Genomic DNA, 18,130 nt, shown 5'->3' with positions numbered 1-18,130 from the left:
GGAACATGGCATATAAGAAATCCATCTTTCTACTACGATATGTACAAAGATTAAGAAATAATCTCATTGCTTAGTAAGAAGAAATACAGTTCTTATGAAACGAATGTAATACGTACCACATAACATCAAGAAGTAATTCTAAGAAAAAAGCATCTAGCTGTCATTTTAAAATAGTTTTAAATAGTTTTAATAGTCTCTATCTGCCTTTATTTAAATAATACTTTTCACAGAAATTTTGCCATCCACTATCTGTCTAGAATCTGATTGTATTCAAATGTATTTTGTATTATTATGTTTTTTACAGTGGCCAACCCATTCCCAGAGTGGAGTACACAGCTGAAGAAATTAAAACATGGGGGGTGGTGTTTAGGGAACTCAGTAAACTCTATCCCACCCACGCTTGTCGTGAATATTTGAAAAACTTTCCTCTGCTGACCAAATACTGTGGATACAGAGAGGATAATGTGCCTCAGTTGGAAGATGTTTCTATTTTTCTTAAAGGTAAGATTCATATTTGGTTTGCCAATAGATACGGTTTCATGAAAACACTCTTTTCTATTAGTATGAAATACAAAACACATTAAATGAAAAGACTCCCAGCATTGTCAGTGGACTTTGGTTTAGTCTTTGAAGTATCATTCTGTTTTTGACATTCTCCATGGAAGAGAGTTTGTTGAGTCAAGACAGTGTTATGTATTTGCAAGTATGAGGTTGAGAGGAATTAAACAGCTGAACATGTATCACATGATGTTACCTTGCACAGGGTAAAAAGTCCTTCAGTACAGTGTAAAGAGCGAGCAGAGTTAGCTCTGCTCTTCTCATTGCCACAGGATGGGAGTTCTGATAACCACAGTGGGCATCCCCCAATATTCAGGCAGGTAAAAGAGGGAATAAAATGCCAAGAGAAACTGAATTTAAAGAGGAGAGCAGGTTTGGCACATTGTTGTACAGTACAGCCTGATGAATATGAGGCTTTCCTGAGTGCTCAAGAGCTCATGACACTAGTCATTATATTCGTATGTTGAAAAAAATCACCTATGGGGACCCCATAGGTGATCTGGTACTTCTCTTTCATGTTTTAAGGGATCTGTATATTACATATTTAAGTTTGAAAATACCCTTCTTTTTCATCTGTAATGGAAATGTGTCCCATATGGAAGAAGTGGCAGACATGAACCTGCTGTTTTTAACTCTAGAAGAAAAGCCACCAAAGAGTTCATTTAAGATTTTAATTTCTCCTTAAGGGTCCCTTCAGATACATATACTTGTTCCTTAATCCTCTTTTGCAGGAGCTCTAGGAGCTCAGGGACTAAAATATTGTAAAGATGGGTGTTTGGAAAAAAAGGTTAATGTGCTGTTAAGTGTTACAAGAAAAATCAGCAAAGCTTTTTATCCCAAATGTGTATGGAAAACCTTTTAGCTAAGAGAAACGCAAAATTATTAAAGAAGGGCTTACTTTCCTCGGTCCCTGCTTCATCTGTAACTCTTGTTTGTGAACACCTGCATTTACTAATTGACTCATCACTCTCTGAGTTTGGTTGTGTCCTTCTGGGTTTCTCATATATTGTATTGTGGTCTCTAAGGAATGATGCCAAAGTATACAGGTTCTTTCTCCCTAACTAGAAACTCAAAACCTCACACTTTCAGAAATATGTTTTTAGACTAAACACAGCAATAGTAGTGTCTGTTGAAGAAAAACTTTAACGTTCTCCTGTAAACACTTGGAAAGAGTAAAGAATGAATTTGGGAGAGAAATGTGCTTTTCAGAGTCACTAAGTCTGAAATTATTCCCCACTGGGACTAATCTGACAAAGGAACATTTTGTTAAATATTTAAATGAGGACCTCAGATGTGAAAGTCAGTATTTTACTGTCACAAACAGTATTTTATCTGTAAAAATAAGGATAGATTTTATTTAATCCTATTCTGTTCTGTTAGTTTTTAATGTATTTTACAGAAGTTGTCTTCTGTTTTGAAAACTTTTTTCCCATTTGGTACCAGACATAAAAATCAGATACTCTCTGATTTGAGAACACCACTTATGGTACCTTACCATCTTTTCTAGACAAAGGTGTTCAAACCAACTTTGAAATACCTCAAGCTGTTTTCATTAAACATATGCTAGCAATGCAAAATAGTTCTTGTACATAATAGGTGAAAATGATGTGTGGTGATCTTCAGCCAAGATTCTCCATGTCATGCTTCTGGTAGAATAATTAACAGATTATTACCTGTCCTCAGAAACTGATATAGTGAGATAAATATATTATTTGGTCTTTTATTTTCTCCTTCATTTCAGAAAGGTCTGGCTTCACAGTGAGACCAGTTGCTGGATACCTGTCTCCACGAGATTTTTTAGCTGGCTTAGCGTATAGAGTTTTTCACTGTACTCAGTACATACGACATGGCTCAGATCCTCTCTACACACCAGAACCGTAAGTTGCTAAATTTGCCTTAGTGCTGAAAAGATAGGCTCACTGGATTCTTAAAAGACCCCATTAGATTTGCCAAGATTGAAAAGAGAAGCCTTCCTACAAATGTAAAAATCTACTTACACGATTGATGACAAAACACTTCACATTGGTGAGCCAGAATTTAATTCAAAGGCTTCTTAAGGACTTTTTCCAAGGGTCTTAAATAACTGGGTTATTTATATGGTGGGTCAAAAAAATCTATCATCTGGATTATATTTCAATGGAAACTGGAGTTTTTAACTAAACATTTTGCAAAAGTGTCTAAAATTTTATTTTCTGTTGGACAACTAAGGAAAGAAGTTGGAAAAAAAGCCCCGAATCCCTTGAAAAAACCTGCTTTTAGAATTATAATTTGGTCTTCTTGTGTTCCCACTTATCTTCTTTGGGCCAGACTGCACAGTTGAACTTCATTTCTCTCCTGTAACACAACGCAAGCAAGTAATGAGGCACTATTCTCTCACCCAGAGACGATACTAGATATGAAGCCTGTTATAGGGAACACGATAGAAATAAGAGACACTTTAATTATGACTTTCATGGGGCAGCATTGCAGCTTTTCCAAAACAGAATATGGCGAGTTTGGATGAAATATTTTGGCATTTGGTCTCTTGATGAAAAGTGGGGAAAAAAAAGATTGAAGCTATTGTAGTTCTTGTCTTGCATTATATATGGTGTGCTCTGTGCAGTAATAACAGAACAATACATGTCAGTTAGATAATATGGAGGTATTTTTACCAAAGGCATCCACTGATCTTGTAACCACAGGACTGACGTTTTCACAGTGAATCAGTCATCAGGCCGTTAGCATGAAATTGTAGTTGTTGTTTAGTCAGCTTGGACTATTTGAGTGTCTTTTATTTTTGCCAAAATTTACACAAAGGGTTCATACATATATATATTCAGCTCCAGTCCTGTAAACATTTGGACCCATGTCTAACTTCGATTTCATGAATAGACTGCCAAAACCATGGAATAATATTTTTTGATATAAAAGCATTAATGGAACCACAAATTAAGCTGTATTTTAAAATGCTCTAACATTATTCTGGCAGGAGTCACCAGGTGGCGCTGTTATACACTTATCTACTTTTGTCTTCAGCATGTGAACTGGGCAAAGTACTTGCTGAAATGCTACGAGGCTAGTTTTGTGTGCGTGTTTCTTTTGGGAAAGAGGTGGTAATCCCTGAGGGAATTCACTCACTTCTTTAAACCTCTGTAATTAGCATTTTAATCTCTTAAAGTTGTAGGCAAATTTCTACAACGTAAAATCCTGAGAGAAGAGCTTGGGTATATGATGCTGGATCTCTTCTGGTCTATCTGAAAATATCTGTAGATATTTCAAAAAAGGAAATTATACTTAAGAATTACCAGGTTTTGCACCAATGATTTCCTCTCCTGTGGGAAGCCAGTGTCTCAGATTGCAGCACCCGCCAATGATCAGCAAAAGAGTGATGACATTTATAAACTTAATACAAACTAGAAGAACATTTTCATCTATTGATAGGGGATTTAGGCACATAACTCCAACACGAACAAAGGAAGGAACATCTTCCAGGAAACAATTAAGTGCATGTGTGCTTTTGCTGATGGCTTCTGGTTCATTGATTTGTGTATTTGAGACCCCTGTAGTTTTCAGGATGGTGCTTACATTCAGAATTATGCAGAGTACCGTAGCTGATCCTTAGTAGTAACAGCAACTACTTTTTTTGTAACCTTTCTGGTCCTGGTGTCTGGAAAGTTACTGTGTAGTAATAATAGTTCAGTTAGAATAAAGATTTTTATTTCTTATTTGGGCTGAACTTAATCCAGGTTATGGTTTTAATGCCTCTAAATGTGAATAACAGAGGAATTAAGTTGTCATGTTCTAATGATGTTACTCTCTTCTTGCAGACCTGCTTGTTCACATAAATTAAATAATGTGTACTGACTATCAGGAACTCCACAGGAAAAATGTGAAAATCCTTTTTTAAATGTGTTTATTTTTTTTCATAAGATAGAGCATGTAGTAATGTTATCACAAATGTAGAGTGAAACCCTGGCTTTGTTTGAAATCAACAGCAAAACTAAATTGACTTGAGTGGGGACAGCTCTTCATCGTCCACAGTAGCTGCAATGCCCTGAGATCTGCTGGTTGATATATGGGGCCATAATGAGGTTTGCTGCAGGTCCCTGTCTTGGTGAATGTTGCATTTCAATGATATAAACCTGGTAAAAAGACTCCCTTTGACTTCAGTGGGCTTTCCGTCAGATTTAACAGCCAGGCTATAGAGCTAGATACAAATTAGAGAGTTCATTTGGTTTGATCTGTATCACTACTGTATGCATTTTAAAACATTTCTTCCTGAGTTTCATTATGTTTCTACCACATTCACAGAGCTATATAGATTTCCTCTGCTCTGCTAACTAATTTACTCCAAGAAAAATCTTTTGCTGTGAAAAGTGCATTACAAAAATCTTATTTTCTCTGAGCAATGTGTGTGAATAAATTAAAGGAACTTAATTATTTTCTGAATAAAACAAAACAAAAGAATCAAGTCTTGGTAGTTAAGCAAAGAATTATATTGTTTAGACTATCTATAAAGGGCCAGACTGGCAGGGAAATCTATGAGACTCCAATGACAATCCCAAATGCTGGTTCATGGTCCTGCCTAGAAGATTTTTTTGTTATGGTTTTTTTGTTGTTGTTGTTCATATGCTTTTTGTTTTGAGCTCCCCTCTTTATAACTGCATGTTCAAGATGCTACTTTGCATAGTTTTAATAGAAGAATCTACAAGCTAAAGGCATGAAAGAAGTATCTTCTGCCTCCTCATCTTCCTCCCCTTGCTAGGAGAGACAAGTTAATGGGGCTAGGCTTTGTCTGTTCTCATTTTGTCTGCAAGGGTGGAAGTGACACAAAGAGCCTGTGTCCCAGTGGAGAACTAGGAATAACATGTCTTTGCTTATTTGTTTGTGGGAGTTGTGGCTTCAGCACAGGAAAACAGAAAACTCACTCAAGTACCAATACCAGTGATGCTGCTGTAGAAGCCCACCTGGAGACAAGTGTGCTTACCTGAAGCCAGGAACTTTAAGCCAGTCCCACTATATCTTCTTTGCTCTTGTTATTTGAACTACTGATATGAAGCTAAATATAACTGGACTGATGCAGTGCAGCATAGGTGAAGTGCTCAGCAATCAGTGTTGATCTCTCCAGTAAAGATGAGAATTAGAGTTAGAGCTCTGGAATTCCAGAAATGGGCTTTGTGGCCCATTTCTGTGTTGGATGGTGATGGTAGAAGGAGTCTCCAGTGAAGTGTTTGGTACTGGGAATTCTCTGAGTATATCTGTCAGACTGCAAACTCCATTTCCCTGCTGTCCTTTGTATCATTAGCAAGCTAAATCTTGCAGGAGGTGACAGAAAAAATTCTTGTGACTGGAACTGAATTAATTGCAGAAGGGTCATTAACCTTTGATGACTATCCACTCAAGTGATGCAAACCATCTCCTGAACAAAGAGATGGATACCATGCAGAGCCAGCCAATTTTTCAAGTCTGAGCTCCAGTGAGGAAGGGAGTAATATCTAAGCTATGGGTCTTGTGGTAGGGAACTTTCTTCATCTTGCAAGACTCAGAGCATCACCAAAGGGGTGTGGAGATCATAAGAGAAGCCTTCTTAACAGCTGCTTTTGAAGAAATTGGGAATTTCCCAGGCTCTAAAAGGTCATGCAATGATGTAGAAACAAGGGAGAAAAGATCTTAATTTCAGGGGGAAGGACCGGCTTTACCAGGCAGTGGAAAACAAATGCAAACAATTTTCCTTATGTAAGTATGATGTCTGATACTGTTCCTGGCCAGCTGTACATATCAAACATGTTTCACGGGTGTTGACTAAAAAGATTGGTGCACAGTGAACTTGAGCACTCAGCCTGTATTGGTACAACTGAATCTCTAGTCGGTGTCTAGGGACCATGTTTATTTTATGATGTCAGGCACAAGAGTATCTGTTTACCTCCCCTGCTTCTTTGGGAAATACGTATGTCTAGGAAGGAGGAGAAATGAGATTTGCTAATTCCTCTGTCCTGTCGAATAATTACTCATATATGAAATTGGCTCAAACTTGTCATGCACAACTTCAGAGTGGTGCTTGTCTCACCAAAAAATGTGAATATAACATGAGCAAATGTTGCTAAGCATCTCTCAGTGAGGCCATCTGGGCTGAGAAGAGAGACTTGCATGTAACCCTCCAATACTGGAACTGTATTTGATAAGCTTTTGGTGACGCAAACTAGAATGCCAAAAATGCTAATCTTCATTTGCATGCATCCAGAAACTACTATCTACTGCTATCTACCTAGACACAGTTGGCGCAGACTTCCTGGTGAAGAGTACCAAGTAAGACGACTTTAAATTATATAGAGGGTTGTTTTTCTGTTCATGATTTATCTGAAGTGTCAGGTTCTGTGTCTTTTCAAACAAAAATAGTTTATAAAAGACAAATTGGATGATTTTGGATAGAAGGCAGAAAACTTCATGTTTTCTCCCTGCCTTTAAAACATTTGTTTACAGCTTAGGAAAAAAAAAAAAAAAAGAGACAAATGTCTTTGAAGAGACAAAAGCAAAGGAAATGTCAGATCTGATTTTTAAAGTGAACTTTACTACCAAGTCCATTATTTTCTGTGAACAAATGCACCAAAACTTTCAGAATTGTTTAAGAGCTTTTGTAGATGATGCATGTGCACTTTCGTTAGGTTGGTTAGCGGTTTTTTGTACACTTACATCTGCACTTTGTTGTGACTAATAATGCACTTACAGGTGTGAACAGTGGTTTTCTGAAACAATTTGGGTTCTCTGCTTTTTCTGAAATCTGCTAGGTGAAAAGTGGACCATATAACAAAAGTACCCAGTAATTGCAGTAGGAACTCAGGACTAGATGAGAAATTAAGCACACAGAAACCTCTGTGAATATTGCCCTGAATTTCTAGTGGCAGGTGACAAAATGTTTGGTTGTGGGGCTCTACCCAGGTGCAGAAAGGGGAATGGAGAAGAGGAAGAGGGAATGTGCTGGGTTTTGTACTTGATTCATGTGGAGACAAATGGTGAAAACTGTACTTGTGAGACATCTGGCTTTCCTTTGGGCAGTTCAGTCTTCATGGTACTAAGCCTGGAAGACAGCGTGATCAGGCCCTCCCACTCAATCTGGAAATGACGGGGAAGTCACGGTGGGGTTAAATGACATATAACCCATTTAATTGAAGCAAACGTGTACGTTTCTACAGAACCATACACAGGGAAGAACTATTACACTGTAAAAAACAGGTTTCATGATAAAAATGTAAAATGGCTTATGTTAAATTAATTATGGAATGATTACAGCATTAATTTCTGTAATGACTCTCTTTTCATTTCCATTCCCTTAGGGATACGTGCCATGAACTCTTAGGACATGTGCCTCTACTTGCTGATCCCAAGTTTGCACAGTTTTCACAAGAGATAGGACTTGCTTCGCTGGGAGCATCTGATGAAGATGTTCAGAAATTAGCCACTGTGAGTCAAAATCTTTTTGTGGCATGCTCTCTCATCTGTCCTCCTCTTTGGTTGATGAAGTGACGTGCATTGTCTTATTACAGCTGACTGCATTTTCAGGTTGCAGATGACTATGATGTGACAATCACAGGGCTTTAGATATTTTTCCATTGTTTTTAATAAGAGCAAAGCTGAATGTGCTAGTCTTCAGGTAGTCAGTTTTACTTTTTATGTGCAATAGCCACAACTTTTCAGGGCTAGCTGATATGGATTTTGTCTACTTTGAGGTCCTGAAAACAAGCAAGCAAGATAATTTTGAAAAAAAATCAATGCACATTTTGGTGTGTACTCTCAACTCTACACTGTTAGCTCATCCACAGGTGGCCAGTTTGGGTCTTAGCACTGCTATTTCTGTACTCACTGTTCTGTTTTGCAGCTTTTCACTGTATTGTAGTGTGTGATGGATTTTGGACAACTTTGCATTGCTGCTGCTCCTGTTGGAGAGTATGTAGTTAATAAGCCAAGGCTATGCAGCAGTAGATCTAGACCAAGGTCAAGTGCCTCAGCCAGCGGGTGTGAGATTCTGTGTTGCATCAAATGAGGCACATGCCGGTAGATAGTGTGAACTGGAAGAGGTTGTGTGTTAAAGATATTAGATGCTGCTGACGGCCCAACTGGAGCCTTCTTGGCCCTTGTGCGAGGGAGCCTCAGGTTGCACTGAAGGGCCCTGTGAAGTTGCCAGGACTCTCAGCTCCTGCCCGCCTGTCAGCCCTGCTGTATTGCCGTTTCCAAATAACTTGTATGCAGCCCTTTCCATCATGACATAGGTTAGTGACCCTGGTGTATACCGCTTGCTCTGTTCAATTGTTTTAACTTATTGTATGCTTCCTTTTGTGGCTCCTGTTACAAACTAATGCTGCAAATAATTTAATGAACTATATTGTATTAAAAACAACACCATATTTAAATATTCTATCTCATGAAAAATTCTGTGAGATACAACAGAAGAATTGGTTACTTTAAAACTTACCCAGCATACCACTGTTTTTCTACACAAGAAGCACAGTGAGGATTTAAAGGGTTGGAAATAACTTGGACACAGTGTTGAAGGTGGATTCAAACCAGGTTCAGTTAAACTGTAATAATTTTGATGCACTGGTGTAGCAGTGGCTTAGAGTCCCATCTGCTGAAAAAGGAGTTTGTACCCATTTGTTTGATTTTAATCCTGTAACCCTCCAGAAGAGGCCACTAAATTTATTCAATCAAACTGGTTTCACTCCTTAGTGAGACAGGCTTGATGTCTTGCTTGTGGCCAGTTCTTCTCCCATGCTTCAGGGTGTTCCTTGGTTTTCTAATGGATGCCTACTGAGAAGAACCTGTTGTTTGTGTGGAGGAATCATAAAAGTTGTGTTCTATTTGCACATTTGCTAGGAAGGGACTTAGTAGGAAGCAGACCTGCCTTGTCATGACTGCAGCCTCAAGAGAAACTAACTGGCTGTCCCTGTAGATACTTTGAGGAAAACAGTATGTCCAAACCTTTCACCCCAAAATAACCTCGGATGCCATGGGCCTGTTGCAGAGGACAATGTTGGGACTGATCTGTTTGGGGAGAGATATTAATATAAAGTGACCTCTGAATATTATATAAATGCTTTTACTCCTCCCCCTCACAAAAGCTCCCAGTTATGACTGACTGTGTCATCCGAACAATGAGCTGCTCCTGAATCACAAAGCCAAAAATAAAAGAAGGCAGCTGAATCACTTTCCCTTATCACACTGAGAATTTGATATCTGAGTCAAAGTTGATTTCTCCTCCCATGCTGGAAATAGCTCTTTCAGGTGGAAGAGACATTTAGAGAGAGACTTAAGGTAACCCAGGTGGTGGTGGTTTTGGTAGAAGCACAGTGAGGAGCTGTACTCCCCTGGGGCAGGTGCTTGACAAATGCAGAGATGTTACTTGCCCTAAAATTTGCAATGTAAACAGTCAACTTGAGAGCAAGTAGAAAGAACATCTCTCAGCAGTGAGGGTGAGGAGGCCAAGAAATTCATTGGGCACCAAACGTCACCTGAGGTGCTATTAACTGACTTGTGCAACATTCGGTCCCATTTCCATCCTAGATAAAAACCAGAGACGCAGCGAGCTGAGAAATGCCAGCCAAGAGTCTTAACACAGAAAAGCAGTGCAGGTTCCAGTGAGGCAACTTCAAAGTAAATAGAGAAACAAATGAATGGAGAGAGAACATGCATATTAATGAGCTTGAAGCAATATGCCCAAAGCAAGCTTGCCATTAACATGGCCTGTTTCAAAAGATAGTGACATTAACAGCTGAGCCATTACAGGGAGGACAATGGCTTTAGGAAGAGAGGAAAACACCTCTTAGGAATTCAGACGAGAAAGGGAAGAATTATTACAGGTGATTTCATCATCTTTCTCTCCATTCTGCTTTCAAAAGCCACCACGTGTCAGCCTTGATAGAGCTGCTCTTTGTGCCCCATGAGTCCTGAGCTGCAAAGGAAACGTGATGATGTTTTTATCCCTGCAGAGCTGACACGGTGGATGTAGAGCAAGCTGGAGCCTGGTCGTTGGGCAGACTAGAAGTGTTTGCTAAATTGCAATTAGTCACATCTGTGCAGCCCCACTGAGGGCAGGGATTAAACAGGAGAGCATTGCAGAGGCCCCGGTGCTGGCCAGCTGGAGGTGGAAGAATGGCTGCAGGGTAAGAGGGTTGAAAAGGAAGGTGTGAGCTCCCCTCATCCTCCTGTTGGAATCTGGTAGTCAGATTGGGACAAGGAGAAAGGAATTGCTTCTGCTCCTTTTTAAACTTAAGCATTCTTACCATGAGAAGTGGAATATTGAAAGAGCCAAGCAACTGTCTTTGCAGTGTTTTTTTGAGAGTTGCAGTTTCCTTTACAATGTTTTAAGAGAGTAGGAAAGAGAGAAGACACAAAAAACAAATGACTGAGGGATACATTACTGAAAACAAAATATTGGCACAATCCACTTTTTTGCTTGTAGTGTGGTATAATGTGGTTACTAGTTGAGGAAATAGAATGTTGGCCATGTGTGTCTGGGTGCTAATTATTATCATCATCATCATCACTAATATCTTGTGCTACTCTGTGTGACTTTCTAAAAATGCTTTTGAGTTGATTTTTTAAGCGTGCCTGGTCTTTCTACTTCCACATAGTATGAAAATGAACAAAGACTGTCTTTTCTGCTTACCTATCAAACCATAAGCTATATGGAGGACTTGACATGAGGTGTTTCAACTAATTTATGTAACATATAATTTACAACACATAACATAAGGTTTTGTCAGGAAAATTGTACAAAAAATATACCTTGGATTACATTCCAGTATTACCTTGTAATTTGTGGACTTGGGAGCCAGAAAGCAGCTGTCTCTGTAAAGCTGCAGGTTGATAAGCAGGATCCTGTCTCTTCTGCTAATGGCAGAAATGACTCCCAGCTCCTGCTGAGTTGTTTCAGTGCAGCTCAAGTTGCCCCTTTGTGATGCAGTATACGTAGGACGTGTTTGTGTATATAAAATTCAGGGGGGGCACATTAAGTGGTGGTGGTTCAGAAAAGAGGAGTTTAGCAGAATGTCTATGGCTTGTATGCAGTTTATCATCAAATCTTTCCACTCAAGAATTTGGCCATTAGGGACTAATTAGTGACACTAAGGTTTTTTTCCAGTGGTTTCTTTACTGGAAGTTATGTTTAAACCTTCAGTTCTCTAGAACCGTAAAAACCTTTTAATCTTTCTTGGTATTTGTTCTGGTATTTTAACAGTGTGGGACAGTAGAAATCAAGAAATTTCTCTAGGCTTTGCTAGCCTTTATGCAGAAAACCACAAAAGTGAGCTGCTTCTGAATTTGAAGGAATTGTATGTGATGAGGTCTTGTAAATGCATTTCAGGCTTGTTATGAATCTAAATGTTTTACCGTGCCTGGATGATGACTGAGGCCAATGGTTTATTTCTAAAGCTGACTTTAATTTATCTGTATACATATCACAAACAAAATATTTTAGATATATATGCTGGGATAAAAATAACATTCAGAACCTCTGGAAGAAGTCACTGGTAATTCATGTGAGCCCACTTGCCTGTCTTCTCTCAGGATTTATGTTATCTGGTCTTGTTGGCTTCATTCTAGTTCTTCTCCCATGCTGAACAACTGGCACATAATTCAGGACAATTACACATTATGTTTGCTGAGGAGATAACCAGAATGGAAGAAGCAGGACCATTGCAGATAAAGACCGAGTTGCGTTTGGTAACTTTGGGTAGATGCAGCATTTGTGGTCTCACTAGACGGAGCAGACTGTTGCAGTCTCTCATCTTCACAAACAACAGATTAGATTTCCCAGAGGGGCTATTGATAGTGCTAGGCCATAAGTACAGCTTGTGAGCTAGGTTACAGTCTTCCTCCATGAATGAACAAATGGAGTTGAGAAGAAAACTATGAAAATATTTGAGATTTCTAACATTCCCACTGTGCATCTGAAAAATCAAGACTGCTTGACTGTTTCTCATTTATAGTTGCAAAATGATAGACAGTGAACTAAGCACTGTGCTAAGTCTGTGATCAGCTCCCCTGCTGAAGCTATTCTGCCATATAAAAATAATTATGTATTGGCCAACCGAAACCTGGTATTATAGCCCAAGAGCTATGGCATTTACTGAGCATATTGAAGTTTCACATTCAAATCTCTGCTCAGTCTTTTTCCTGTATCCCAATCGCATGCCATGATTGTGTGACGAATGCCAAGAATGAGCACGGTGAGTACTCTAAGTCTGGTGGTGACATAATGGAGTTTCTTGCAAAGGAGTCACTTCCAGCTACACCTGTAGTTAATGAATAAAGGAGCTGCAGCATGAAGAGCTGGGAGTGAATATGATTTAAAAACTGCTTGAGTAAATTTTGATGGACTTATGGGAGACATACGAAATGACTCTGATTTGGGATGTGTGTCACTTAGGGAAGATGAACCAATTCCCAGGGTAAAAGCTAGGACTATAAAGCTGAAATCAGGTATGATGGATCACTATAGCCAGACATCATCCTGCCACACAGTATGAGACTGGAAATACTGTGATCTGTATTGTTCATCAGTAGATTGCCTGGGCTATGTTTCTGTTCCTGACTTTGACCAGGCAAAAACACCCATATGGGAATGTATTTGGAAATTGCCCAAGTGCAAAACCTGAAACTGATACAAGAAGCAGAAGAGAAAGCTGATGAAACCTTGTGGCTTTCTTAATCATTACAAAGTCACACAGGTCTGTCTGAATCAGGAGAGAAGGATAACTTACTGATGGATTTTCCTTTGATTGGTGACGTGTTGCTGGGCATGCTGTCTGCTGCTCTGAAAGCATGCCCTAATTTGTGGGTTTGCTCTGTGTAATGTTCTAAAGGAATTAATAACAGGTAATGGTCTCTATTTTTTAAGGGTTTCCTTCAGCAGTACTTTTTAATAAAGTAGCTGAAGCACTGATGTCAAGTCCTTCCTACAGTATACATAATCAAATAGGCAAGCAGAAAAGATAGTACATATATCACAGAACAGGACTAAAGGGGAAAAAAACTTGTGAATTCCAGGGATCAATATTTAATATTTTAGAATACTGCAGTGTTCCCGTGCAGCGCATTTTCATGGTCATTCATGGCACAAGAACAAAATCTCAGCAGTGATACCTAACTAGTGTTGTAGCTCAAAACCAAATGGCTCTATGCTACATACATCTTTATCAACCAGCATCGCTATTCAAGGATACGAGTCCCTGCAGTTTCTGATCAGCAGAAGGTATAAAGGGGTGATTCTGCTGCTGCAAATTCTGTGAGGGGATGGGAGAAGTAATGTAGGTGGTGGAGAAATCGTGTGTCAGCCACTGCAGTGAAGGTGGGGAGCTGGACTACCGATGTTGGAATTGTGGTGTTTTTTGGTTGTATAAAATACTGGTTTGCAAAACATTTTTAAATACAAAACTCCTGCTTTATAGTTTCTGGGCTAGGTAGGTCAACACAGGATGTGTTACATCTGGAAATGAAATGTTTTGTGCTTTGTACTGTGTTACTCGAAGTTAGGAACGTGAAGGAGGGTTTACCTGTTGCTGTGAGGGTGCCCGGTTGGTCAGGTCAGTGACCTACTTCTTGAGAGGATCTCGGGTTGCCCTAACAGACAAAATTTTGCACTCGCAAGTAAATAGAAATAGTGTTGTTCTGTAGCATGCTTGTATGTTTGTACGCTTGGGCCCAACCCTGTAATGAGGAAGCTAGATGCAAGAGAGAACTAATTTGACTTAATTGGGAGCAGGGAAGGAATTAGAAATTTTGCTGTAGAAATTATATAGCTTCTTTTAGACAGGATGTTTATGAAGATCAAGCCCTAAGCAGTTAGAAATGCTAAAGAAAAAGCCTCTAATAAAATAACAAATTACAGCCAGACACTGGATTTGTTTTTATTTCTTGTAGCATTATGTTTCCAGAAGTGGTTAGATCATAATCTGTGAGGTTACTGAACTGCAAATGCAAATTTACATGCACACAAGTAATACATTTTGACATACAGGTTAACAAGAGAATGGTGCAAATTTCACACAGCACTGGCTCGCTAATTATGTTTGTTTATTTTCAGAAGCAACTTCATTTTCATTAAGAAATTGCAGATTCTGCAATAGTAATCTTTGCTGGTAGTTCAGTAGCTCACACTCTGAATGTGTGCTCTACTACAACAGTAATGAAAGTGAGCCTCAAAAAAAGAGCTCAGGAGGATTTTGTGGAATTTAGGAGCGCATGCAAGTGACAAGCATCTACCGTTTCAGTGTTGGATCCAGTTGAGAGAGGTTGAAGGAGAGGTGGAAGGAGTCTATGAATTTTGATAAGGTTTTTTGCATATTTGTTTTCTCTTTTGACCTAGAGTAGGAAATGTATTAGCAGAAAGGCATGAAGTGTCTTTTACAGAACATATGTAACTGGGACAAAAAAAAGGACCCAGCATAAGCTTCCAGTGAGCGCAAGCATTTTGGTTAACAACTACAAAGCAAGCATGTAAGTTACAGGAATAAAGGTTTAAATAAAATGGGAGAAAAAAGCAGCAGAGGAAAAGTTTGGAATATATTGCTATTGCTGTTCCTGACTGCCCCTGTGCTTTCACTAATACATTGAAGAAAAGAGATAATCCTAGGCTCTGTGTAGATATCATTCATACTGACACTGCTGCACTTATTTTTCTTGGTCATAGCATGTACATATGGAACTCACTTGTAAAATGCATTCAAGTACACTCCAGAACTGCAGGGGTCTCATGCTGCTAAAGCTTTATTTGTGTACCATAGTACGTCCCATACTACGTTAAGAAGTCTTCTCAGAGGAATATACAGGTGTGGAAGCAAACTAACAAAGTAAATTTTATAACGCTCCTTGCTTTTTCTGTTGTGTTTGTTGACATACTTAAATCTGTAAGATTCTGTAACATGGAGTGGTAATTATTTGAGTCATTTGTACAAGACGTGGAGATCCTCTGGCAGCAGCGCACAGGTATATGGGGAAGTGAAGGAGTTTAGCACATGGCAACTCATTTCAGCCATGTCTAGGTCTCACTTAGGACCAAGGGAATGTCTGTGCTGTGGGTGCACAGGTGGAGAAGTTGGCTTTATCCACGCTTTCCAGGGAGCCAGAGCAGCTGAGGAGTGCTGTGCAAAAAAAGTTGTGGTGACTGCAGGTGGGGATTTCTTGGGAGCAGCTCCCTGAATGCAGCTGCCCAGTTATCTGTCTGGGACCTACAGCGCTGTTGGGGTGGGCCAGCTCCAGGTTCCCCTTGCTCGGGGATCTGTGCGCCCCGCTGCACCGCACAGTGCGACCATGGCTGCAACCCTGCGCACCTGGGCCTCCTTTTGGGGGTTGGTGGGCCCATCAGGAGAAGGAAGCCAGGTGATTTGGCTTTCAGGCAGAAACCAAACCAATTGTATGTAATGAAGACAGTCCTCAAGCCATGCACTTATCTTTTTATTGTCTGGAATATTTCAGTAAATAATTTTGCTTCTAGAAGGGACATTCATACATGTAGCTACTGTGCATAACCCAAATACCATCGTATGGAAAGAGTCTTAAAATTCATGTCTGTAAAGAGCTGAGAAGATCCTAGCTTAGTATTCACAACTATGCACTAATCTGAATTGTTATAAATACTGGCTCAAGGACTGAGCGTGCTGCATGTGTTCAGTCTAATTCTCTCACCCAGTATGTTCCTCGGTATTTTCTTTGTATGCACAGATAAAAGTGTGGAAGTAAGACAAAATATGGCTGGTATCCATAAAGAGCTAACTATGCCTAGGGCTTAATTACTTAATGCTGCAGCTTTGAAAGTGGTTCTTGTGCCTGTCGTCATCTTTCTATCAAATGGCATCAAAGTGCTGGATGGAATATGGTCCCATAAATTTTTAATTGAGATATTTTTGGGTGATCTACCATAATGATTTTGTAAGTATAGCTTAATTATATATTTATAGGTCCAACTCTGACATTACAGAAGGCCTGGGGGGAGGTTTGCCATTGCTTCCAATGAGTTTAGGTCTGTGGGCTAAATACTACCTTCATTTCCATGTATACAGTCTCCTAAAAGTCAATAGGCAACACATGCAAATGAAGTAGGATTTGTTGCTGTAAAGTTAATGTTAATCATTTACTTGCCAAAACCTGTTATTTAGGAATATGGGTTCCTGCAGGGAAAGCATTGACTCTGGAGGTTACATGATTTTGCTGTTGTCTCTTTCCAAACCAAGCTCACGTGTCACAGCATGCAACAAACTCTGTTAGCTACTTCTTAGAGCTGGCAGGGCTTCTGATGTTATTGTATAAAGGGTTTTTTTATTTGTTGATGATTTTGGAAAATTAAAGCAAATACTCAAAACCTGAGAGCATTGTTGAAGATGAAGAAAAATTTACAGAGAAAGGCCTTGTGTCTGATAATTTTGGTTCTGGTTTGATTGCAGCTGTGGCTGAAGTTGATGTAGTGCAGGGTCAACAGAGCACCAACATGATGGTGCAGTTTCAGGCACACTTTGAACAACTCCACCACTCCCTCAATCTGTTTGTTAGGTTCAGGCTTGATTTGGGATTTTGCTTCTGCATCAGACAAAGCATTAGTTTTGACAAGGTAACCTTGTTTCAGTTAGCATCTGTAAGCTTTCTATTTTCTGTACATTATAGAGAACTTTCTATAGATCATCACTGTGGCATTGATAAAGATGGTGTCTACTAACAGTGTTAGATAAAACAGTTTGAACTCATAGCTTTTTCAAGACATGCTGGAAAGAGTGGGTACTCCCAGATTATTCGTTTTCCCCCCCATAAAACATATTGTTCTCTTTCTAAAGGCTTTTCTTCCCTCCCTTGAATCAGTAGGCTGTAATTGTTACAATTATATAGTTTGACTATATAAAAGTAGCTAAAATCATAGTTCAACAAGACATTTTACATTTCTAGAATGTAAACACCTTTATAGGATTAATTTTTCAACTTTGAATAAACATACTAGCTTATGAACAGATCCATATTATACATCTGCAATGAATTTAGGACCTATGTGATCACAGAAATCTTGCATATCAGTGGGAGCCTGATAACTAGTGACAATTTCAGAGTGATCTTCATGTTTGGTAAGTCACTTCTAGGCCACAGCCACTGTAAATTCCTTGGACTTCAGTATAGTGAAGAGCTGTGATCTCTCTGCTCACAGGTACATGTTCAGTATAACTTTTTTCCACCTTGCTGAATACATGTTCGTGTGATTTGCTTTGTGTTTACAGAGTTCTGGCAGGTAACTCAGTGGTGACTCAGTTGACTGCTCTGTGGTTATGATAGATTCATTTTACATGCCCTCACTGCTGAAAATCAGGGAGCTACAAGTTGATGCTCAAGTATACTTGAAAAAGATTTTGTTTGGGGCTGTGAAAAACATCTTCAATTTGGATATATTTTTAGTAGCAAAATTAATATATATTTAAAATTCCCTGAGCTACTTTTCTTCTTTGATGTGTCTGTCAGCTTGACATGAATAGAACTTACACTTTTGTGCTGATGCCTACTATCTTCTTTTGAGTTTTTTTGCAAGGCAGGTTAAGCAAATGTATTAAAAGCCACAAAAGCTTTT

General features: G+C 39.2%; 1 protein-coding gene across 9 annotated transcripts in view; it reads left to right on the top strand.

The window, feature by feature from the left end:
* Positions 1-18,130, top strand: part of TPH2 (tryptophan hydroxylase 2) — an 89,328-nt gene that overhangs the window by 14,888 nt on the left and 56,310 nt on the right. For all 9 annotated transcript variants that reach the window (XM_075057871.1, XM_075057872.1, XM_075057870.1 and 6 more), the window contains 3 exons: positions 305-501; positions 2,300-2,435; positions 7,869-7,995. In XM_075057871.1, the coding sequence (XP_074913972.1) occupies positions 305-501; positions 2,300-2,435; positions 7,869-7,995 (460 nt within the window). The remainder of the gene's footprint in view (positions 1-304; positions 502-2,299; positions 2,436-7,868; positions 7,996-18,130) is intronic.

Source organism: Buteo buteo, chromosome 26, assembly GCF_964188355.1.
Source record: "Buteo buteo chromosome 26, bButBut1.hap1.1, whole genome shotgun sequence".
Classification (NCBI taxonomy): domain Eukaryota; kingdom Metazoa; phylum Chordata; class Aves; order Accipitriformes; family Accipitridae; genus Buteo; species Buteo buteo.
The sequence above is the reverse complement of the archived record's forward strand: the minus strand, read 5'-3'. Positions and strand labels throughout refer to the sequence as shown.